Raw genomic sequence first — 16,247 nt, forward strand, 5'->3', positions numbered from 1 at the left:
GGTAATGAATATTGATGAATAGAAATCGGTAAACGGAAAAAAACATTGTCTATAGACGATATCTATATGGAAATTAAAATTATCAGTATCGTAAATACCGTCATCATCGATCGAAATTTGATTGTATTTTTTTCTACAGAATTCTCGTAAATTTATTTAATAAGATATACACACATTGTAAAGTTAAGAAAATATGTAAACGAGGAATAAATTACTTCGTTTATTATCTCTATCTAATTCAAATATTATTCAATGTGTCGCGTGTTTACGTTGCAGAAATACGTTAAATAAATTGAGGGTATCTTGCTTTCCGTGTTTATACTTAATAAAAAATGCGTACAGGTACCGAGAAAAGACGCAGGGAACGCCAGACTATGGAAGACTGAAGTTGTCGCAGACAGCGACAATGAATAAAATATTTTATAATGGACGAGTACAATGTATCAAAATTTCATAACTCCTCTTGTCAACAACTTATATTACTATATATAGGTATAAGAATGAAATTCTTATGAAAACGTTAATTTATAGAAAACATCAGTGTAAAGTTTGTTGTTACGATATTACATATTCGAGAGGAAAATTCAATAAAAATATCGTGAGCTATAGACGCTTTAAAATCCATATCTCCTCAGCTAATCCGTGATTGATGACGAATAACACGCAACACAAATACTAAAGGAGCGAGGAGCATGTTAAAACGTTACAACACAAATTAGTTAATCATGTTATATATATCAAATTAATGTAATTGTGGAAATTTTTAAAATAAAGAAGCATTTTCTACGTTCAGATATTTAGAGATATTTTATTTGGAGGGTATGAACTCGCTAAAATTCATATTTGCAATTCTCACAATCGCTGGATGCTGGCGACCATTCTCGTCGACTTCGCTGATCAAACATGCATTATATGACGCCTATACATTATTAGTAATTAGTATCATGTACAGCTTTACATTCTCACAGTTTATGGATGTTGTCCTAAACGTTGATAATCCAGATGATTTTACTAATACTCTATACACAATGTTGACTATGTTCGCTGCAGACTATAAAATATTCGATCTGTTTGTGAATCACGAGAGTTTCGCGAAGTTAATACAAAATCTTACGGAAGGAACATTTAAACCATTGCTACTTGTTGAAATCGAAATTCAACGAAAATTCGACAAGATAATACAGTAAGTACAAAAAAATTTCGTCTTGATTTACATTTTATTTAATTTATAAGTAGTAACTATTTGAAAAAAACAATGAAGATTTGAAAATACCAATTATTATATGAATTTTCTAAATATGGAATTAAGGAAATTTTAAAAAATTAAAATATTATTGAAACATTCTTTTCCGAAGTTGTTTGCCACATCGTATTTTAATATTATTAATTATAAATGTTATATGTATGTACGGTTAAATTATTTGTATATTTATATTATTATATATTATTATTATTATATATTTATATTATATATTTTTTATAAATTTTATATATAGAGGCAGAAAAATATTTTTCAATTAACCCTAGATGATTACACTTCGTGAAAATTACGTAATGATCACACGGGATCAACATAATCCTCAGCATGTTTAAATGGCTGTCACAGCTTTGTTTTCGTAGACATAGAATAAAAAGATTAGGGACATTCTTTGAACTTTAAAATATTCACATTGATTTTTTGCTGAATTAATTATTTTAAAATAGTCAAAAAAATTTATAAATGAAAGTCTAGAGAAAAGTAATTTTTTTTTAATTAAAAAGTCATAACTTTTTTATTTTTTAATATTTTTGCGTAAAATTTTAGGGATAAAGTCTTTAGATGCCGCATTTTGATAAAAAATTTATTGCAATAGCGGGCCTTTCAAAAAAGGTATTTATTTTGAAAATTGATTGGGGTGATTTAAAAAAAAATAATCTAACGTGTTTCGCTAACGTGTTTTACGGCATGCCAACCGCATGATGTAATGTAGTTAGATTCAAACTACTGATAGATAGAGCATTATTTCGAAATTTAAGTTGATGAAAATTTAGTCCAAACTTTTGGTGGGGTCACAGTGATTTCCAGTGATCATTTAGGGTTAAAAGATAAATAATTTTTGTTCTTGAAATAAAGACAAAATTATTTTTAGTATTTTTTTAGGAACCTCGCAAAGTGCTATACCATACTGATTATGATCACTTATATAGGCCATGTTTTGATATCATTATTGATAAATTTCAAAAAGAGGCAGTTAACATTTAGAGGATGGATACCATATAATTATTCGTCATTCATGCTATTTTGTCTCACATACGCTCATCAATATGTAGGCGTGATACTCGCGTGTCTTGTTAGCGTTGCTTGTGACAGTCTCATTATTGGTTTGTTATTGCATGTGTGCTGTCAAATTATGATCTTACAGTATCGTTTGAAAAGTCTTATAAATGACCAGAATACTCTACGTGACTGTGTACGCCAACATCGTCACATAATCAAGTTAGTCTTGTAAACATTTTATTAGACTTAACGTAGAATATTTAATAATTATTATAATTGTAAATTTAGTAATATAATACCCAAATTTTTTTCATTTACTTTTTTTTAAATTAATATCTTTTTAAATCTTAAAAGTTGGATTTTTTTATTGTAACATTATTTCTATTCATTCTACTTATTATTATATTTGTATAGTTATGCAATATATTCATATTTGTCCTTAAATTGCAATATTAAATTTATTATCTTAATATTTTATGTCTTCTGTTGACTATTAATATTAAATATTATGTGACAGCTATTTTTTATATACTTCTAATTTTTTCAAGACATTTAATTTTAATTCTTGGGATAAAAACATTTTCTTTACAGATTCGCATATGCGATTAACAAGAGATTCACGAGGATAATCGCGTTTCAATTCGTAGCAAGTACATTCGTAATCTGCTCAAATTTGTACCAATTAACTAGAACTAAATTAATTGCAGATTTTATTGCGTTTTTTGCATATACATTGTGCATACTTGTACAAATTTTTATCTATTGCTGGTTTGGAAATAAACTGAAACTGATGGTATGCATACTAATATTATCGAATTTGAAACTATTATGTACACGTACATAAACATATTGTTTGTAAATATAGCTATCCTTTATGCCTCCACCTACAAAACAATTATTGACATCACATTATGTGCCCCTCAAAATCAAGCAACTTTTGTTTGACACTTTTTTTTTATTATTAAAAACAAGCCAATTATTCAGGTGACCTGTTTTAAATGCTCCTCCCTGTATTAATTATCGTACATATTTCTTATTAAGAGCTTAGAAATAAAACATGTAAATATTAAAATATGTCATAAATCTATAGAGCCTTCAACTGGTCGATAGTATTTTCGAAATAGAATGGATACCATTGGACCTTAAAACTAAAAAAAGTCTTTTGGTAATTATGACTCGCGCAATGAAACCTATTGAATTTAACAGTGCATACATTCTTAACATGAACTTAGACTCTTTTGTAGCGGTGAGTATAAAGTATAACATAAAAATGGAATTTTGTAGCGTATTATGAAATATAGATTTTTTGTGCTTATTTAATTTTTTGATAACTCTCATCTATTTCACTCTCTCATTCTTGCTTTCGTTCAATCTTTTATTTTATCTTTCGCTCTTTTCCTTAGCCATTAAATAAAAGAAATTTCCAATCACATATTTTAATTTAAGTATTTCAAAAGTGAATCAACTATAATCATTATAATAAAATTTCTATCTTTTTTATCTCGTGATGAAACTTTTTTTAATGTAATATTTTTAATGTAATATATTTTCAAAAATGTATTTTTTATCACATATATGCATATTACAAGTAAGACCATAATGAGTAATTATGAACAAGAATCAATAATTTAAAAAATAAATTTTGAATTATTTTTTTTAACAATTTTGAAATTTAAATATATTTATAATCATTGTAGTTGCTTAAAACATCATATTCTGCTTATAATTTGCTATCCCAAGTACAGGAATAACAATATAAAGGCAAGTAAAAAGTTGCTGATATTATTCATTAATGCATAATTTATTAATTTCCATAATAATGCATTAATACATTAGTATTAGATGTATTCAAATAGTAATAAATGTTAAATATTTTTAATTGTATAGAAGTGTAAATAATTATTACTGTAATTAAGATAAGATTGAAAATAACATTTCAGTAATTAATAACGTCTGCTTTTTTAATAATCTTTTTGTATTTTATAGCAGAATATATATAAAACTATGTAACAGTATGTGAAACATTTATTTTTGAATAATATTTTAATATTTTTATGTACAGGACAATAGTGAAAGAAAGAATTTAATAAAATATATATATATATATATATATATATATATATATATATATATTTTATTCTAAATAGAATAAAATTTAAAATAAAACACACCATTATCACTTAATTACATCATTGCAAATATGAAAAATGATGTCATAGAAATTGAGATATTATTAAGATCTTTAAATTTCTCTTATTTGACAATATATAGTCTTATAAATACGTTCCTCGAATGTATTACTCCGTCGTTTGATTATAATGCGTAGAAGTCAATACTGGATGATACATCATATTCTAGACGTGAACGATAATAAACAAAATGCTGTAGCAGTATTGTATAAATAGCATATATCAAGATATTATGAAGATTACCTGTATCTTATATCGTATTGATTGCAGAGTAGAGTTAATTCTCCCTTTTTCTTCTATATTACTACTTTACTCTCTCTCTTTCTCTCTCTCTCTCTCTCCCCCTCTCTCTAAACGTAAAAATAAAAGTAGTACGTTTTTTACAATAAAAATTATATACATAAATTCTATCAATTACCTTGCATAAATATTACACTACAGACAGTCACGACAAGTTTGATTATTATTCTTGACAGATTCTATTACATATATCACGATGATACAGATATGAATCTTCAGTATAAGAGAACTCTCCTATCTTAGTTATTGTAGCCTGGGTCAATTTTCATAGTTTAGACATTTGGACACGCTTAGTGTAGTGACGCTGAGGTTTGGGGGGAAAAACTTGTGTACTCTCTCTATAATTCCCTTGGTAGCTTTATGCGCTATTAACGACAGAACTGCGACGGTTGAGGAGTGCGTACTCAGATTATATTAACCCAATGTGGATAAATTGTCAGGAAATCAAAATTTACAAAAAAGTTAAACTGTAAGTAAAAGTGATTAATTGGATTATTTGTGATTTGTGTCATGTACATCATAAAAATAATTTAAGTCAGTTTTATTGTATTTTTAATGTCAGAGAGAGGAATTTAATTACTCAATCAGCACAGAATGTTTAAAAACATTTTTTAAACATTTATTTAATTTTTTTACATTAAATAAATATTTAAAAAATATATTTCAAATATTTTTTTAATATTGTGTGCTGATTGGGCAATACTAAGATTATTATTGTAATTCTTGAAAATTGTTAATAATTATTATAGAAATTTTTTCTCATTTATCTAACGATAGGAGTACTTTTTTCATTTATTTTTATCAAAATTTAAAGTTTGTCGATCATATAATTAGTTTAAATAAAATTAAAAGATCATTCATTTCCATTTTCTAAAAAAAAAAAAATCTCTTTTAGAACGAGTCGCCTGTGATTTCTTAAAGTTCAACTCACAGCTATTAATTTATTACTAATTTCTTTTTATCACTGATAAAACCTCTTCTCGTTAATTTTTTTTTATTAAACTATGCGATTTCGAAAAAAATTTGTTTTTTCATCCGTTTTAATCCAATCTATTTTTACTTATTGGAAAATATCTTTTGTTGTATAACTTTTGGACTTTTAAAACATGTTTAGGTAACGAGCCAGATATAAATACAAATGACACTATTTAATAATATAAGATTACAAACGTTTCGACTCTTTTTGAACTTTCTCATTTCAAAGATTCTTTCTTTTCAGTCTTTAAATAATCGACTTAAAAAAAATTAATTAAATAAAATCAATGCATTACAATCCGAGATACAAGGAAAAGAAAACGCCGTATTAGAAATATCCGAATGTATATACATATAGATTCGCAGGAAGTGTATAAGTAGAGAATTAAATTAATATATAGAAGAAACGAGAAAATATCGTCGGCGAAAATATTGCATCAAAGAATTGTGTCCCGTTTTTAGATATTTCTTAGTGTACTCTTTTCAAATTATATTAAATTAAATTTTAAGATATAGTGATTTTGTTAAATTATTCTTTTGAAAACATTAAAAATTGCTAAAGAAATTCTATAATCATTTAATCAGTACAATAGTTGATAAAACAAGTTGTAAACGGATACAGATGTACGTATCTTTCTTTTAATGATAAATAAGAGTTTATAATGCACATTCTGAAATTAACACGTACAATTTGTATGATCACTGGATGCTTCCGACCACAATCATGGACGTCTTTGTTTAAATGGATAATTTACGATATCTACAGATTGTACGTAATTAGCATGATGTATACTTTCACATTCTCGCAAATTATGGACATTGTTATAAATGTTGATAATCCTAATGACTTCACTAATAATTTGAATATGATGTTAAATATGTCAGCTTCGTGTTATAAGTTTTATATCGCCTCTTCAAGTTATAAAAACATTGTTACATTAATTAATTATCTTACTGAAGAACCATTTAAACCATTAGATTTGGGTGAAATAAAAATTCGACGACAATATGATAAAATAATACGGTAAATATTTTTTTTGTAAGAATAAATTTTAAGCTTTTACCAAATATAAATCTAAATATTTTTTTATTTAGTATTAAACATGCAATATTTCTAAAAATTTATGTAAGATTATTATTAGATTTTAATTTATTTTTTAAATTAAAATTTAAGATATTTAAAATAATGCATACATGTATTTGTGAATAATTTAATAACAAAAAATGTAACTCAATTAATTATGTATTAAAAAATAAAGCCTAATTACTATCACAACATAATTAATACTCCGTGATAATGAATGAAAATGAAATCATTCTTAAATACTTAATGTTGAAATTTATGTGTATTAAAAATAACAACCTCTTTAGTCGCTTTCTAGAAACAATACTTTGCGCTACGCGATCATGATTGCGACAGCATGGACATTTATGACTTTGATGTCGTTGTTCACTAACTTCAGACACAGGAGGTTAACATACAGAGGATGGATACCGTACGATTATTCGTCTTATACAAAATTTTGTCTTACATATGGTCAGCAACTATTAAGCACGTTCCACGGTGCTTCCATAAATGTTGCTTGCGATACTCTCCTGTGCGGGCTCTTAATGCACATATGTTGTCAGATTGAGATTTTGGAGTATCGCCTAAAAAAACATTTGTGCAATCAATTTAATCTGGGCTATTGCGTACGCCACCACAACCGAATTTTTGAGTTAGTTATCAAACACACATATTAATGATGGAAAGTTATAGGTTCCATTTTAAAGGATCCATGGAAATATCTCGGAATCTCTGCGTTAAATCGAAAAATGTTTCAGACGAAAGTTTTTTGATTGAAAAAATTTTGTCATTAAGTATTTTGCGAGTTATAAGGCTCGAAAGTTACAACAGTACCGTTAGCATTAGCATTATCAGGTGTCTGACTGACGGCTAAAACCTCTTGAATGTTGTTCAGGGTCATGACCTGGATATTTGTCAAAATGAAAGCTATTGGAGGTTGTACCTCTCATTTTTATTTGTTACTAAAAAATCATTTTTATGTAAAAATGAAAATGAAAGGTATAACCTCCATTGGCCTTGATTTTGACAAATGTTAATCAGGTCATGATTCTGAATAACATTCAAGAGGTTTTAGCTGTCGGTCGGACACTTTGGGTAATGCCAACGGTACTGTTGTAACTTTCAAGTCTTATAATTCGCGAAGTACTTAATAACAAAATATTTTCACTCAAAAAACTTTCGTCTAAAACATTTTTTAATTTAACGCAGTTTTTGGAAACACGACAGTGTTGTTACTTTCATGTTACTTTCATGTGTTAATTATTGGACAAAATTGTGAAGTATTATATTTTTGTATTTTTATTTATTGCAAAGAAAAAAATATTAGTGTTTATGTCATTTCTATCTAAAATAATTAAATAAATTTTAAATTTCTTAAATGTATATATTTTGATAAACAGCTTAATATTACTGATTTTACATACTTATTTATTATCGCACTTATTATAGATATATTTTACTAATATCTAAATTAATATTTTATTAATATCTTATTTGGTTCATTTTACATATATTTTATAATTTTTCGTAATTTCTTATTGCAATAATTCATTTAAAAATTAGTTATAATAGTTAAATTTTATTATAATAACTTAAAATATAATATTACAATACTCTTTAAAAATGAACTTGATTGCAGATTTGCTCAGATGGTGAATACAAGATTTACACAGATAATTGGATTTCAGTTTATGGCAAGTACAATGGTAACATGTTCTAATTTGTATCAACTGACTAAGTCAACTTTAAATGCAGATCATTTTGCGCTAATAATGTACACATGTGCTACACTAATACAAATTTTTGTTTATTGTTGGTTTGGAAACAAAGTCAAATTAAAGGTATCTTTATAATGAAACAAGTTGTTGGATATTAATGAAACAAGTTGTTGGATAAATAATATATTGTATTAAACGTTTTCTTCTGTAGAGTTTACATTTAACAAACAGTATTTTTCAAATGGAGTGGCCAGTTGTAGAAAATAGTATTAAAAAAGACATCTTAATAATTATGAAGCGTGCAATGATACCGATTGAAATTACTACTGTACATATTCTGATTATAAATTTGGATTCCTTCGTAGCGGTTAGTGTAAACATTTATTTTAATGCGTTAATCTTAAAATAATTAAAATAATAAAGATACATTAAATAAAACTGCATTGTTTATTTAATTACAATTAATTTAAATAATAAGAATTATGCCTATAAATATAGTACTTAAATATAGTATTTAAAAAATTTCGTAAATTTTCATATGTAAATAATTACATTGGCGAATTTATAAGTATAAACATTTTTATAACTCTGAAATGTTTTATTATTTTAGTTACTTAAAACATCATACTCTGTTTATAATCTATTGGCACGAATCCAAGAATAGTAAGAATGCAGAAATAGAAGAAGATTTTGGAATATTATTTCGTTTTATCGAAATAACTCAATAGATTGTAATATTCATGTAACATTAGTACTTTTTGTGCAAATTTGTTAACCATAGAATGTATCAATTATAGAGGTAAAAGTTTTTCGAGAATACAAAACATAATTTATAAAAAATTGGAGATAAAGAAAGATTGTGATTATGGAATAAAAGGGAAATATGGAACTAATACTATTAATAGTATAGAGTATAATTTTATCTATAATTATATTATATCTGATATATGCACATATTTTTTGTTATCAAATTTAGTTTAACTATTATATCATTTAGAAGCTATATTCAAGGCCTTCAAATTAAATTACAAAATTAATACAAACATACTTCTCAAAATTAAGTATACATTTATAAAATTGTTTACACTATCTGCAAAACTGACAATGCAGTAAACGCCAATGATCAGTGGCCACACTATACATTTAAGTAAATTGTAAAGAAGTAATGTTGACAGTCACCAAATATACAGCTCAAACTATACAAAATATTGCAATATTCTATAATCGCCCATTAATTCCATAACCGCTTCTTTCCTTTTATAAATAGAAAATAGTATAAATTTAATTTAATATATAAAACATATAGAGAAAAGACCCCCTATTATGTTATTACATAACATTTAATTCAAATTCCATTTTTTTTTAAATTAAAGAAATGTAAAAAATAAGCAAATTGCAAAGTCCAAAAATTGTGCTCCTAATATGAGATGCCTTGAGAAATCGATAGTAAAACGCAAAGTATATCAGTATTGCAATTAAAAAACTTTATTTGATGTTTCTAAAATACAAACAAACACAGCCAGCGTGCGCGAAAAATGAACATGCGATAGATTATATCCAGAATTCGTTTTCAGGTAGTTGGAATCAAGCAGATATAGGCACTCGACGTTCGTTCCGATTGTCTTTTTTATTATTGTACAATAATATTTATACTTTAGCAACGATTTTTATTATAACATAATACGTAGGAGCACGAGTTATTTCATATTAAGAATACCCTGAGTATCTCATATTACGATTTCCACGTCTTCTGGTCTTTTACGATCATCAAATCTAACTTCTGTAATTAAATAATTCAACATGTCCCGTATTTTTCTAGTATGACCTTACTCTATCACTACATGAAGAATTTATTAAATATTTTTTTTATTAAATAATAAACAAGGTTTAAATACTCATCTCAATGAAACTTGAAGACATGCAAATTATAAAATCTTGTTTTACAATGACTACAGGCATGATCTAATAATGAATTTTCTACTAAATAATTTTTAATTCAAGAGCAATACATGGCGGAACTAAGATAGCGTTTATTAGTTTAGCAGAAACGCCGCTATCTCATATTAGGCGCCTATCTCTTTTTAATAGGGGGCTTTCCTCTAATTGTAACAAAATTGTAATAAGATAATTATTGTGAAATAATGATATTAATGTTAAATATTGTTGTACTGTAATTGTAAAAAAATATATAAATATGTATATTTATCATCGTTTTCATTTTCAGTATATTTTTATGTAAGGATATGCAAGATACCAAATCCGTGTTCGATATAAGCGTTTGACTATTACAGATTCTTTCTACTTTAATATAATATAAATAAATTTTATATTTACATATTTCAGAATCTAAATATGATAAAATATGACTTATCTTATGTGAAGAGTTTTGTATAATACTGTTTTAAATAATGATATAAAAGGAATTACCGTAAAAAAAATACATAATTGTATCATGCATATGCACAGAACATAATATTATCAAAACTTATTCATTGTTAAGCTTTTCAAATTTTCCTCTAAATGTTTGACTATAGTCTCACAAAGTATAGCTTTAAACTACTTTCTGATTTTATTCCATGTATATTGTAGCAATCAATACTGAGCAATATATCTCGTCTTCTAAAATTGAAGATAATAACCGAAGTATCTTACATATTGACAAGTGATGTACAAGGCGATTACGTTTTTATGTTTTATTAATAAACTTTTAGAAATTTATTATCCCATCTTGATTGTATTATGAGTTTTTGCTCTCTATTTAGATGTAAAAATGAAAATAGCATGTCTCTTGTATAATAAAAATTGCAAATAGGAGTAATTCTACTAGCTATCTTGCATTGGTATCATAGTATTATTGTATCATATATTTATATTACATAAAAATACAGATATTAAATGTGCAGAGTAAAAGAAATATAAAAGAAATATCATTGAAACGAGAAATATAATCGAAGAAACACATCACATGTCTATAGACATTTATTGGTGCACCCTCTTCAAATAATATTACTTGATTCTTCTTATCATATGATAGAAATTTTGTCAAGTTAAAGTTAGAAACGTATCGTTGTGAATATTCAAAGATTTCTATTGAATTAAGAAGAATTGGCAACACACGTTATATATTCCAATAAAATTATATATATATATTTATTTATTTCTTAATTACGAGAAAACTAATAATGCACATTTTGAAATTGACACGTACAATCGTTATAGTTGCTGGATGCTTTCGACCACTTTCGTGGACATCTCTGTTTAAACAGACAGTATATAATATTTACAGGTTATATGTAATTAGCATGTTATATTTTTTTTCAATGTGGCAATTTATGGATATTGTTTTAAATGTTGATAATCCTTACGACTTCACTAATAATTTAAATATGCTTTTGACTTCATCTGCTGCATGCTATAAAATGTTTATCGTGTGGTTAAATTATGAAAAGATTGCAGCGTTAATTAATTGTCTTATTGAAGAGCCATTCAAACCATTAAATTTGGGTGAGACAAAAATTCAGCGAAAATACGATAAAATAATACGGTAAATATATATCTTAATTAAATAATTTTTAATCTAATATATATCTTAATTAAATAACTTTTAATTTAATATTATTCTATTATAGTTTCTTTTAATATTGTATATACATATAATAAGAAAAATTAAAAAAAAACGTATTTAAGATTGTAAATTGTTCTAAAAATTTAATTTTATTATCAGAAATTTAATATATTTGAGAAATTGCAAATTTGTGAATAATTTAATAAGTTAATTTAAGAAATTAAATTTAATTATAATATATATAGTGCTATTAAAAATAGTATGTAGTATGTGTATTATTTATTATAAAAAATGAATGCGTACAATTACTTAAATTATTCATATTAAAGCTTAGAATTTGTATATAATACTTTTTTCAATTATTTTCTAGAAACAATACGTTACGTTACACGAGCTTGATCGGAACAACATGCTCGTTCATTGCCTTCATGTCGTTATTCACTGATTTTAGACACAAAAGATTAACGTATAGAGAATGGGTACCATATAATTACTCATCTTATATGACTTATTATTTTACATACGCTCAGCAAATGATAAGTACTTTCCATTGCGCTAGCGTAAATGTCGCTTGTGATACTCTCCTATGTGGCTTATTAATGCATATATGTTGCCAGCTCGAGATCTTGGAATATCGCTTAAAGAATATCTCAAATAATGAATTTACTCTGGGTTTTTGCGTACGTCATCACAATCGAATTTTAGAGTTAGTTACCATAAATTAATGCCAGAAAATTATTTATTATTTAACATTGCTTTCAAATTTTTTAATAAAATAATGATAGAGAGATCGTATATTTATCTTGTATTTTTCCATATTTTTTACGATTGCAAAGGAAAAAAGAAGAAAAATAAAACTAAGATTTTATATATTAAACAAAAAAAAATGTATACACTTTATATAATCGCTAAAAAAATTGTACACATTGCTATTACTTCCATCATGTTACTAGTTAAAATAGATATTTTAACTATTACTTTATTAAATACATTAATTTAAATTTAATTACAAGTTAAAAAAAAGGGCTACGAGCCAAAAGTCTGCCAAAATCAGTTTTTTTTTATTTTGTCTAACAACGTCAAAGATAAGAGACATCGATCTTTCTCTCATCGCATTGTCTATTGCACTTTTTATTCATATTATTTTTTTGAACTGAACTCTCAACTACAATTATGAAAGCTGTAATGCGTTATATTTTATTCTGGGCACCAATATATAATCATACACCGACGTCCTTTTTCTGTACAATTTTACTAACAAGACGAAGATTCTTTAATTATTGATATCAACAGTTTAATGTCTTGACATTGCGAAGTATATGTTCAATTTTTTTGATCGACTTTGCGTTATATTTTTTTACCATTTAGACATATTTTGTAAATATTGATAATGATCCGATCGTGATCAAAACGTTTGTTGTTGTTAGCCGGCATGTTATTAAATTTCATAATTAATTTATTAAGATATTTTTTTATTTATCTACCAATTTTAGAGGTCAAACTTCTGGCTCGTAGCCCTTTTTCTTTTAACTTGTTTTTAAATTATTGAGCCATTATACTATTATATGATTTTAAATTTAATTTACAAATATTTCATAATTTTTATGTTGCGATATATGTAATAATAAAATTCATTATGACGACATATACATTATTAATTTTGCACGAGTATTATAGCGATCTAAAATCAAAAATTATATTGTAGATATGCTCAATTAGTGAATATGAGATTTACAAAAATAGTCGGATTTCAGTTTATGGCAAGTACAATGGTAATTTGCTGCAATTTGTATCAATTGACCGGTTCGACTTTGAGCGCAAATCATATTCCATTAATTATGTATACATGTTGCATGCTGACACAAATATTTATTTATTGCTGGTTTGGAAACAAAGTAAAATTCAAGGTATATCAAATAAAATAAATTATTAAAGACGCTAAATAAAATATTTTACGTATTATTCTACAGAGCCTTCAACTAACGGACAACATCTTTCATATTGAGTGGCCAATTTTAGACAATAGCATTAAGAAGAGTCTCTTAGTAATTATGAAGCGTGTAATAATACCCATTGAAATTTCTACTGTATATATTCTAACCATAAATTTGGATTCTTTTGTGGCAGTCAGTATAATAGTATAAATTTTATTGTAATATAGTTAAAACAGTTCTTAAATAATCATTTAATGAATTCTTGTGTTTCTAATTACAATATATTCAAATAATAAAAATTGTTTTATTGAATAAGAGAATTTAGAAGTATTTTCATATAAAAATAATTTGTAAACTTGTTTATAAAAAACTAATAATAAATTTAAATATAATAATATATTTATTATGTATATGTACAATAATTTTAATTATTTTTCAATATTTCAGTTGCTTAAAACATCGTACTCTGTTTACAATTTATTGGTACGAGTACAAGAATACTAAAAATTGGGAAATAAGAGTAAAACAAATACTTATCTTTATTTATTTGATATAATTAAAAAATGAAAGTAAGATATAATTGTTGTTAATATCTTAGTATTAAAAATAAATACATACACAGTATACATACACAGTTTTTTATATTTGATTGATAAATGATTTTTATATTGTATATTAGAAGAAACATAAAAACAAATTGAAGTTTAACATAATCATTTAACACATATTTTGTATTTTAATATTATAAAAATATATTATATTTATATTTTGTTACTATCTGACATAAATGTATTATCTTAAATAAAGTATTTTATTTATTTTATTTTATAAAAAGTAATTAGAAAAATCATACGAAAAATTATATTAAAAAAACAAAAAAAGAGCAACGCCTAATGCATACATGCATTATCGCATAATAATATAACATTAGAAAAACTTAGGACTTGTTCAAGTTACGTTCCGTTATTTATTGAAAACCTATAGTACATAACATAAGTTATAGATTTTCAGTACTTGTAGAATAAACGGAAATCATTTTCATCTATTTCATTATAACATTACAAGTGCATATCTTTAAAGAATCTGATGTGATTCTTTTATCTGATTACATTAAATATAAGAATTAATGTTAGAATGTCATGATTCTTTTTGAACAATAAAAGATAATATAATGAAACATATTATACAGTGCACGCGCGCGATGACAGATATAGATATTAAAATATATGCATATGTCGAGGTTTCATCTCGTATTTTATCAATGAGTTTTCGAAGTACTTTTTCTTCTCTTTCTGTTGCGTTATTTGTTTTCTATCTCGATATAACAATGAGAAACATCTCTCTTCTAATGAAAATTAAATGTAAAAATAATTTTTTGAATGTAAAAGTAGTTCAGCCAATTCTATTGAGGAAACAATGCATTCAAGACAGTTATTGCAACTTACAGATATTAAATATGCACAAGTAAGAACATTGTCAATTTATTAATTTAAGTGTAAGAGTAACAAAAATAAAAGGATAAGTGAAGTATTTTTAAGAGATTAGTTGCATAATCATTATCAGCTATAATCATTATAAAACAATTGTAATAAAGAATTGTTTTATAAAATCTTTTTTTGATATCAGGTATAGGAGTATCAGGCTGCTCCTCGCCCTGATGAAATGGACTGCAAGGTTCATGAAACGTTGGCATTCCAAGAATGGATCTGAACAAAGAGGAAACCCGCGAAACACATAATCTTTATATAGAAAGTACCCGTGGAAGTCTCAAGAATATTATCTTTTTTTAATATTGTATTTAGATATAGTATCCTTATCCTTGTATTAAAGATGCTTACATAATAAAAGTTTGTTAATTTTTTGTAAGAAACTGTTTAATTGTTATTTATACACAAAAATTTATTTTTAAAAATATTTAAAAATATGTTAATATGTATGTTTATTTCTATTATGTATCATTTTAAAATATCAGAAGTTTGTCATATATACCTACGCTGTGTACGATTTTAATAAAGTAGTGATGGAAGTCAAGTACTTTTTTAATCATATTTTTTTATTATTAAAAGAAAATAAAAAATTCTATTCATGTTGAAATGACTAACCATTAAAAATTTTTTAATGTAAATATGTATGTTAAAATATCTGTATGCTTAAATATCTAAATGTACCTAATATTGTCTATTAGTATTATATTGACTTCTTTCGCCGTATTACTGTATTTTTTGAAGTGCTTTATTACAGCT

The 16,247-nt window shown here is 25.3% G+C and overlaps 3 protein-coding genes and 1 long non-coding RNA gene across 29 annotated transcripts in view; 3 read left to right on the forward strand and 1 right to left on the reverse strand.

Annotated features, from left to right (window-relative positions):
• The window catches only part of LOC147910591 (uncharacterized), a 98,409-nt gene that overhangs the window by 44,700 nt on the left and 37,462 nt on the right, over nt 1-16,247 (reverse strand). The gene's annotated exons all lie outside the window — the stretch shown is intronic.
• Nucleotides 388-4,146, forward strand: LOC105143656 (odorant receptor 49b-like). Of its 2 annotated transcripts, XM_011052107.2 has the most exons (6): nt 388-1,183; nt 2,141-2,476; nt 2,849-2,907; nt 2,965-3,050; nt 3,348-3,503; nt 3,955-4,146. In XM_011052107.2, exons 1-6 carry the CDS (start codon nt 822-824, stop codon nt 4,006-4,008), a joined length of 1,053 nt encoding a protein of 350 aa, XP_011050409.2. In that variant the 5' UTR covers nt 388-821; the 3' UTR covers nt 4,009-4,146. The 2 variants fall into 2 exon arrangements, with proteins under 2 accessions (XP_011050409.2, XP_087259350.1); XM_087403224.1 differs by having other exon boundaries at nt 513-1,183; nt 2,849-3,050.
• On the forward strand, nt 4,690-9,381 carry LOC147910594 (4-vinylanisole receptor-like). 2 transcript variants are annotated; one of them, XM_087403236.1, is made up of 7 exons: nt 4,690-5,215; nt 5,966-6,345; nt 6,488-6,745; nt 7,104-7,439; nt 8,427-8,628; nt 8,717-8,872; nt 9,116-9,381. In XM_087403236.1, exons 3-7 carry the CDS (start codon nt 6,504-6,506, stop codon nt 9,167-9,169), a joined length of 990 nt encoding a protein of 329 aa, XP_087259362.1. In that variant the 5' UTR covers nt 4,690-5,215; nt 5,966-6,345; nt 6,488-6,503; the 3' UTR covers nt 9,170-9,381. The 2 variants fall into 2 exon arrangements, with proteins under 2 accessions (XP_087259362.1, XP_087259361.1); XM_087403235.1 differs by having other exon boundaries at nt 5,966-6,745.
• Nucleotides 10,937-14,628, forward strand: LOC105143549 (odorant receptor 10-like). Of its 6 annotated transcripts, none has more exons than XM_087403217.1 (5): nt 10,937-12,049; nt 12,441-12,776; nt 13,776-13,977; nt 14,041-14,196; nt 14,452-14,628. In XM_087403217.1, exons 1-5 carry the CDS (start codon nt 11,688-11,690, stop codon nt 14,506-14,508), a joined length of 1,113 nt encoding a protein of 370 aa, XP_087259343.1. In that variant the 5' UTR covers nt 10,937-11,687; the 3' UTR covers nt 14,509-14,628. The 6 variants fall into 6 exon arrangements, with proteins under 6 accessions (XP_087259343.1, XP_087259344.1, XP_087259345.1 ...); XM_087403218.1 differs by having other exon boundaries at nt 13,776-13,965; XM_087403219.1 differs by having other exon boundaries at nt 12,441-12,750; nt 13,825-13,977.

The sequence above is a fragment of the Acromyrmex echinatior genome, chromosome 2 (genome assembly GCF_024713525.1).
Source record: "Acromyrmex echinatior isolate Ae372 chromosome 2, ASM2471352v2, whole genome shotgun sequence".
NCBI classification, from domain to species: Eukaryota; Metazoa; Arthropoda; class Insecta; order Hymenoptera; family Formicidae; genus Acromyrmex; species Acromyrmex echinatior.

Coding starts and splice junctions, on each gene's coding strand:
- LOC105143656 (XM_087403224.1), top strand. CDS start 822: ATGAACTCGCTAAAATTCATATTTGCAATTCTCACAATCGCTGGATGC. Junction 1,184..2,140: donor AAATTCGACAAGATAATACA/GTAAGTACAAAA, acceptor GTATTTTTTTAG/GAACCTCGCAAAGTGCTATA. Junction 3,504..3,954: donor ACTTAGACTCTTTTGTAGCG/GTGAGTATAAAG, acceptor TAATCATTGTAG/TTGCTTAAAACATCATATTC.
- LOC147910594 (XM_087403235.1), top strand. CDS start 6,384: ATGCACATTCTGAAATTAACACGTACAATTTGTATGATCACTGGATGC. Junction 6,746..7,103: donor CAATATGATAAAATAATACG/GTAAATATTTTT, acceptor GTCGCTTTCTAG/AAACAATACTTTGCGCTACG. Junction 8,629..8,716: donor GAAACAAAGTCAAATTAAAG/GTATCTTTATAA, acceptor TTTCTTCTGTAG/AGTTTACATTTAACAAACAG.
- LOC105143549 (XM_087403217.1), top strand. CDS start 11,688: ATGCACATTTTGAAATTGACACGTACAATCGTTATAGTTGCTGGATGC. Junction 12,050..12,440: donor AAATACGATAAAATAATACG/GTAAATATATAT, acceptor ATTATTTTCTAG/AAACAATACGTTACGTTACA. Junction 14,197..14,451: donor ATTTGGATTCTTTTGTGGCA/GTCAGTATAATA, acceptor TCAATATTTCAG/TTGCTTAAAACATCGTACTC.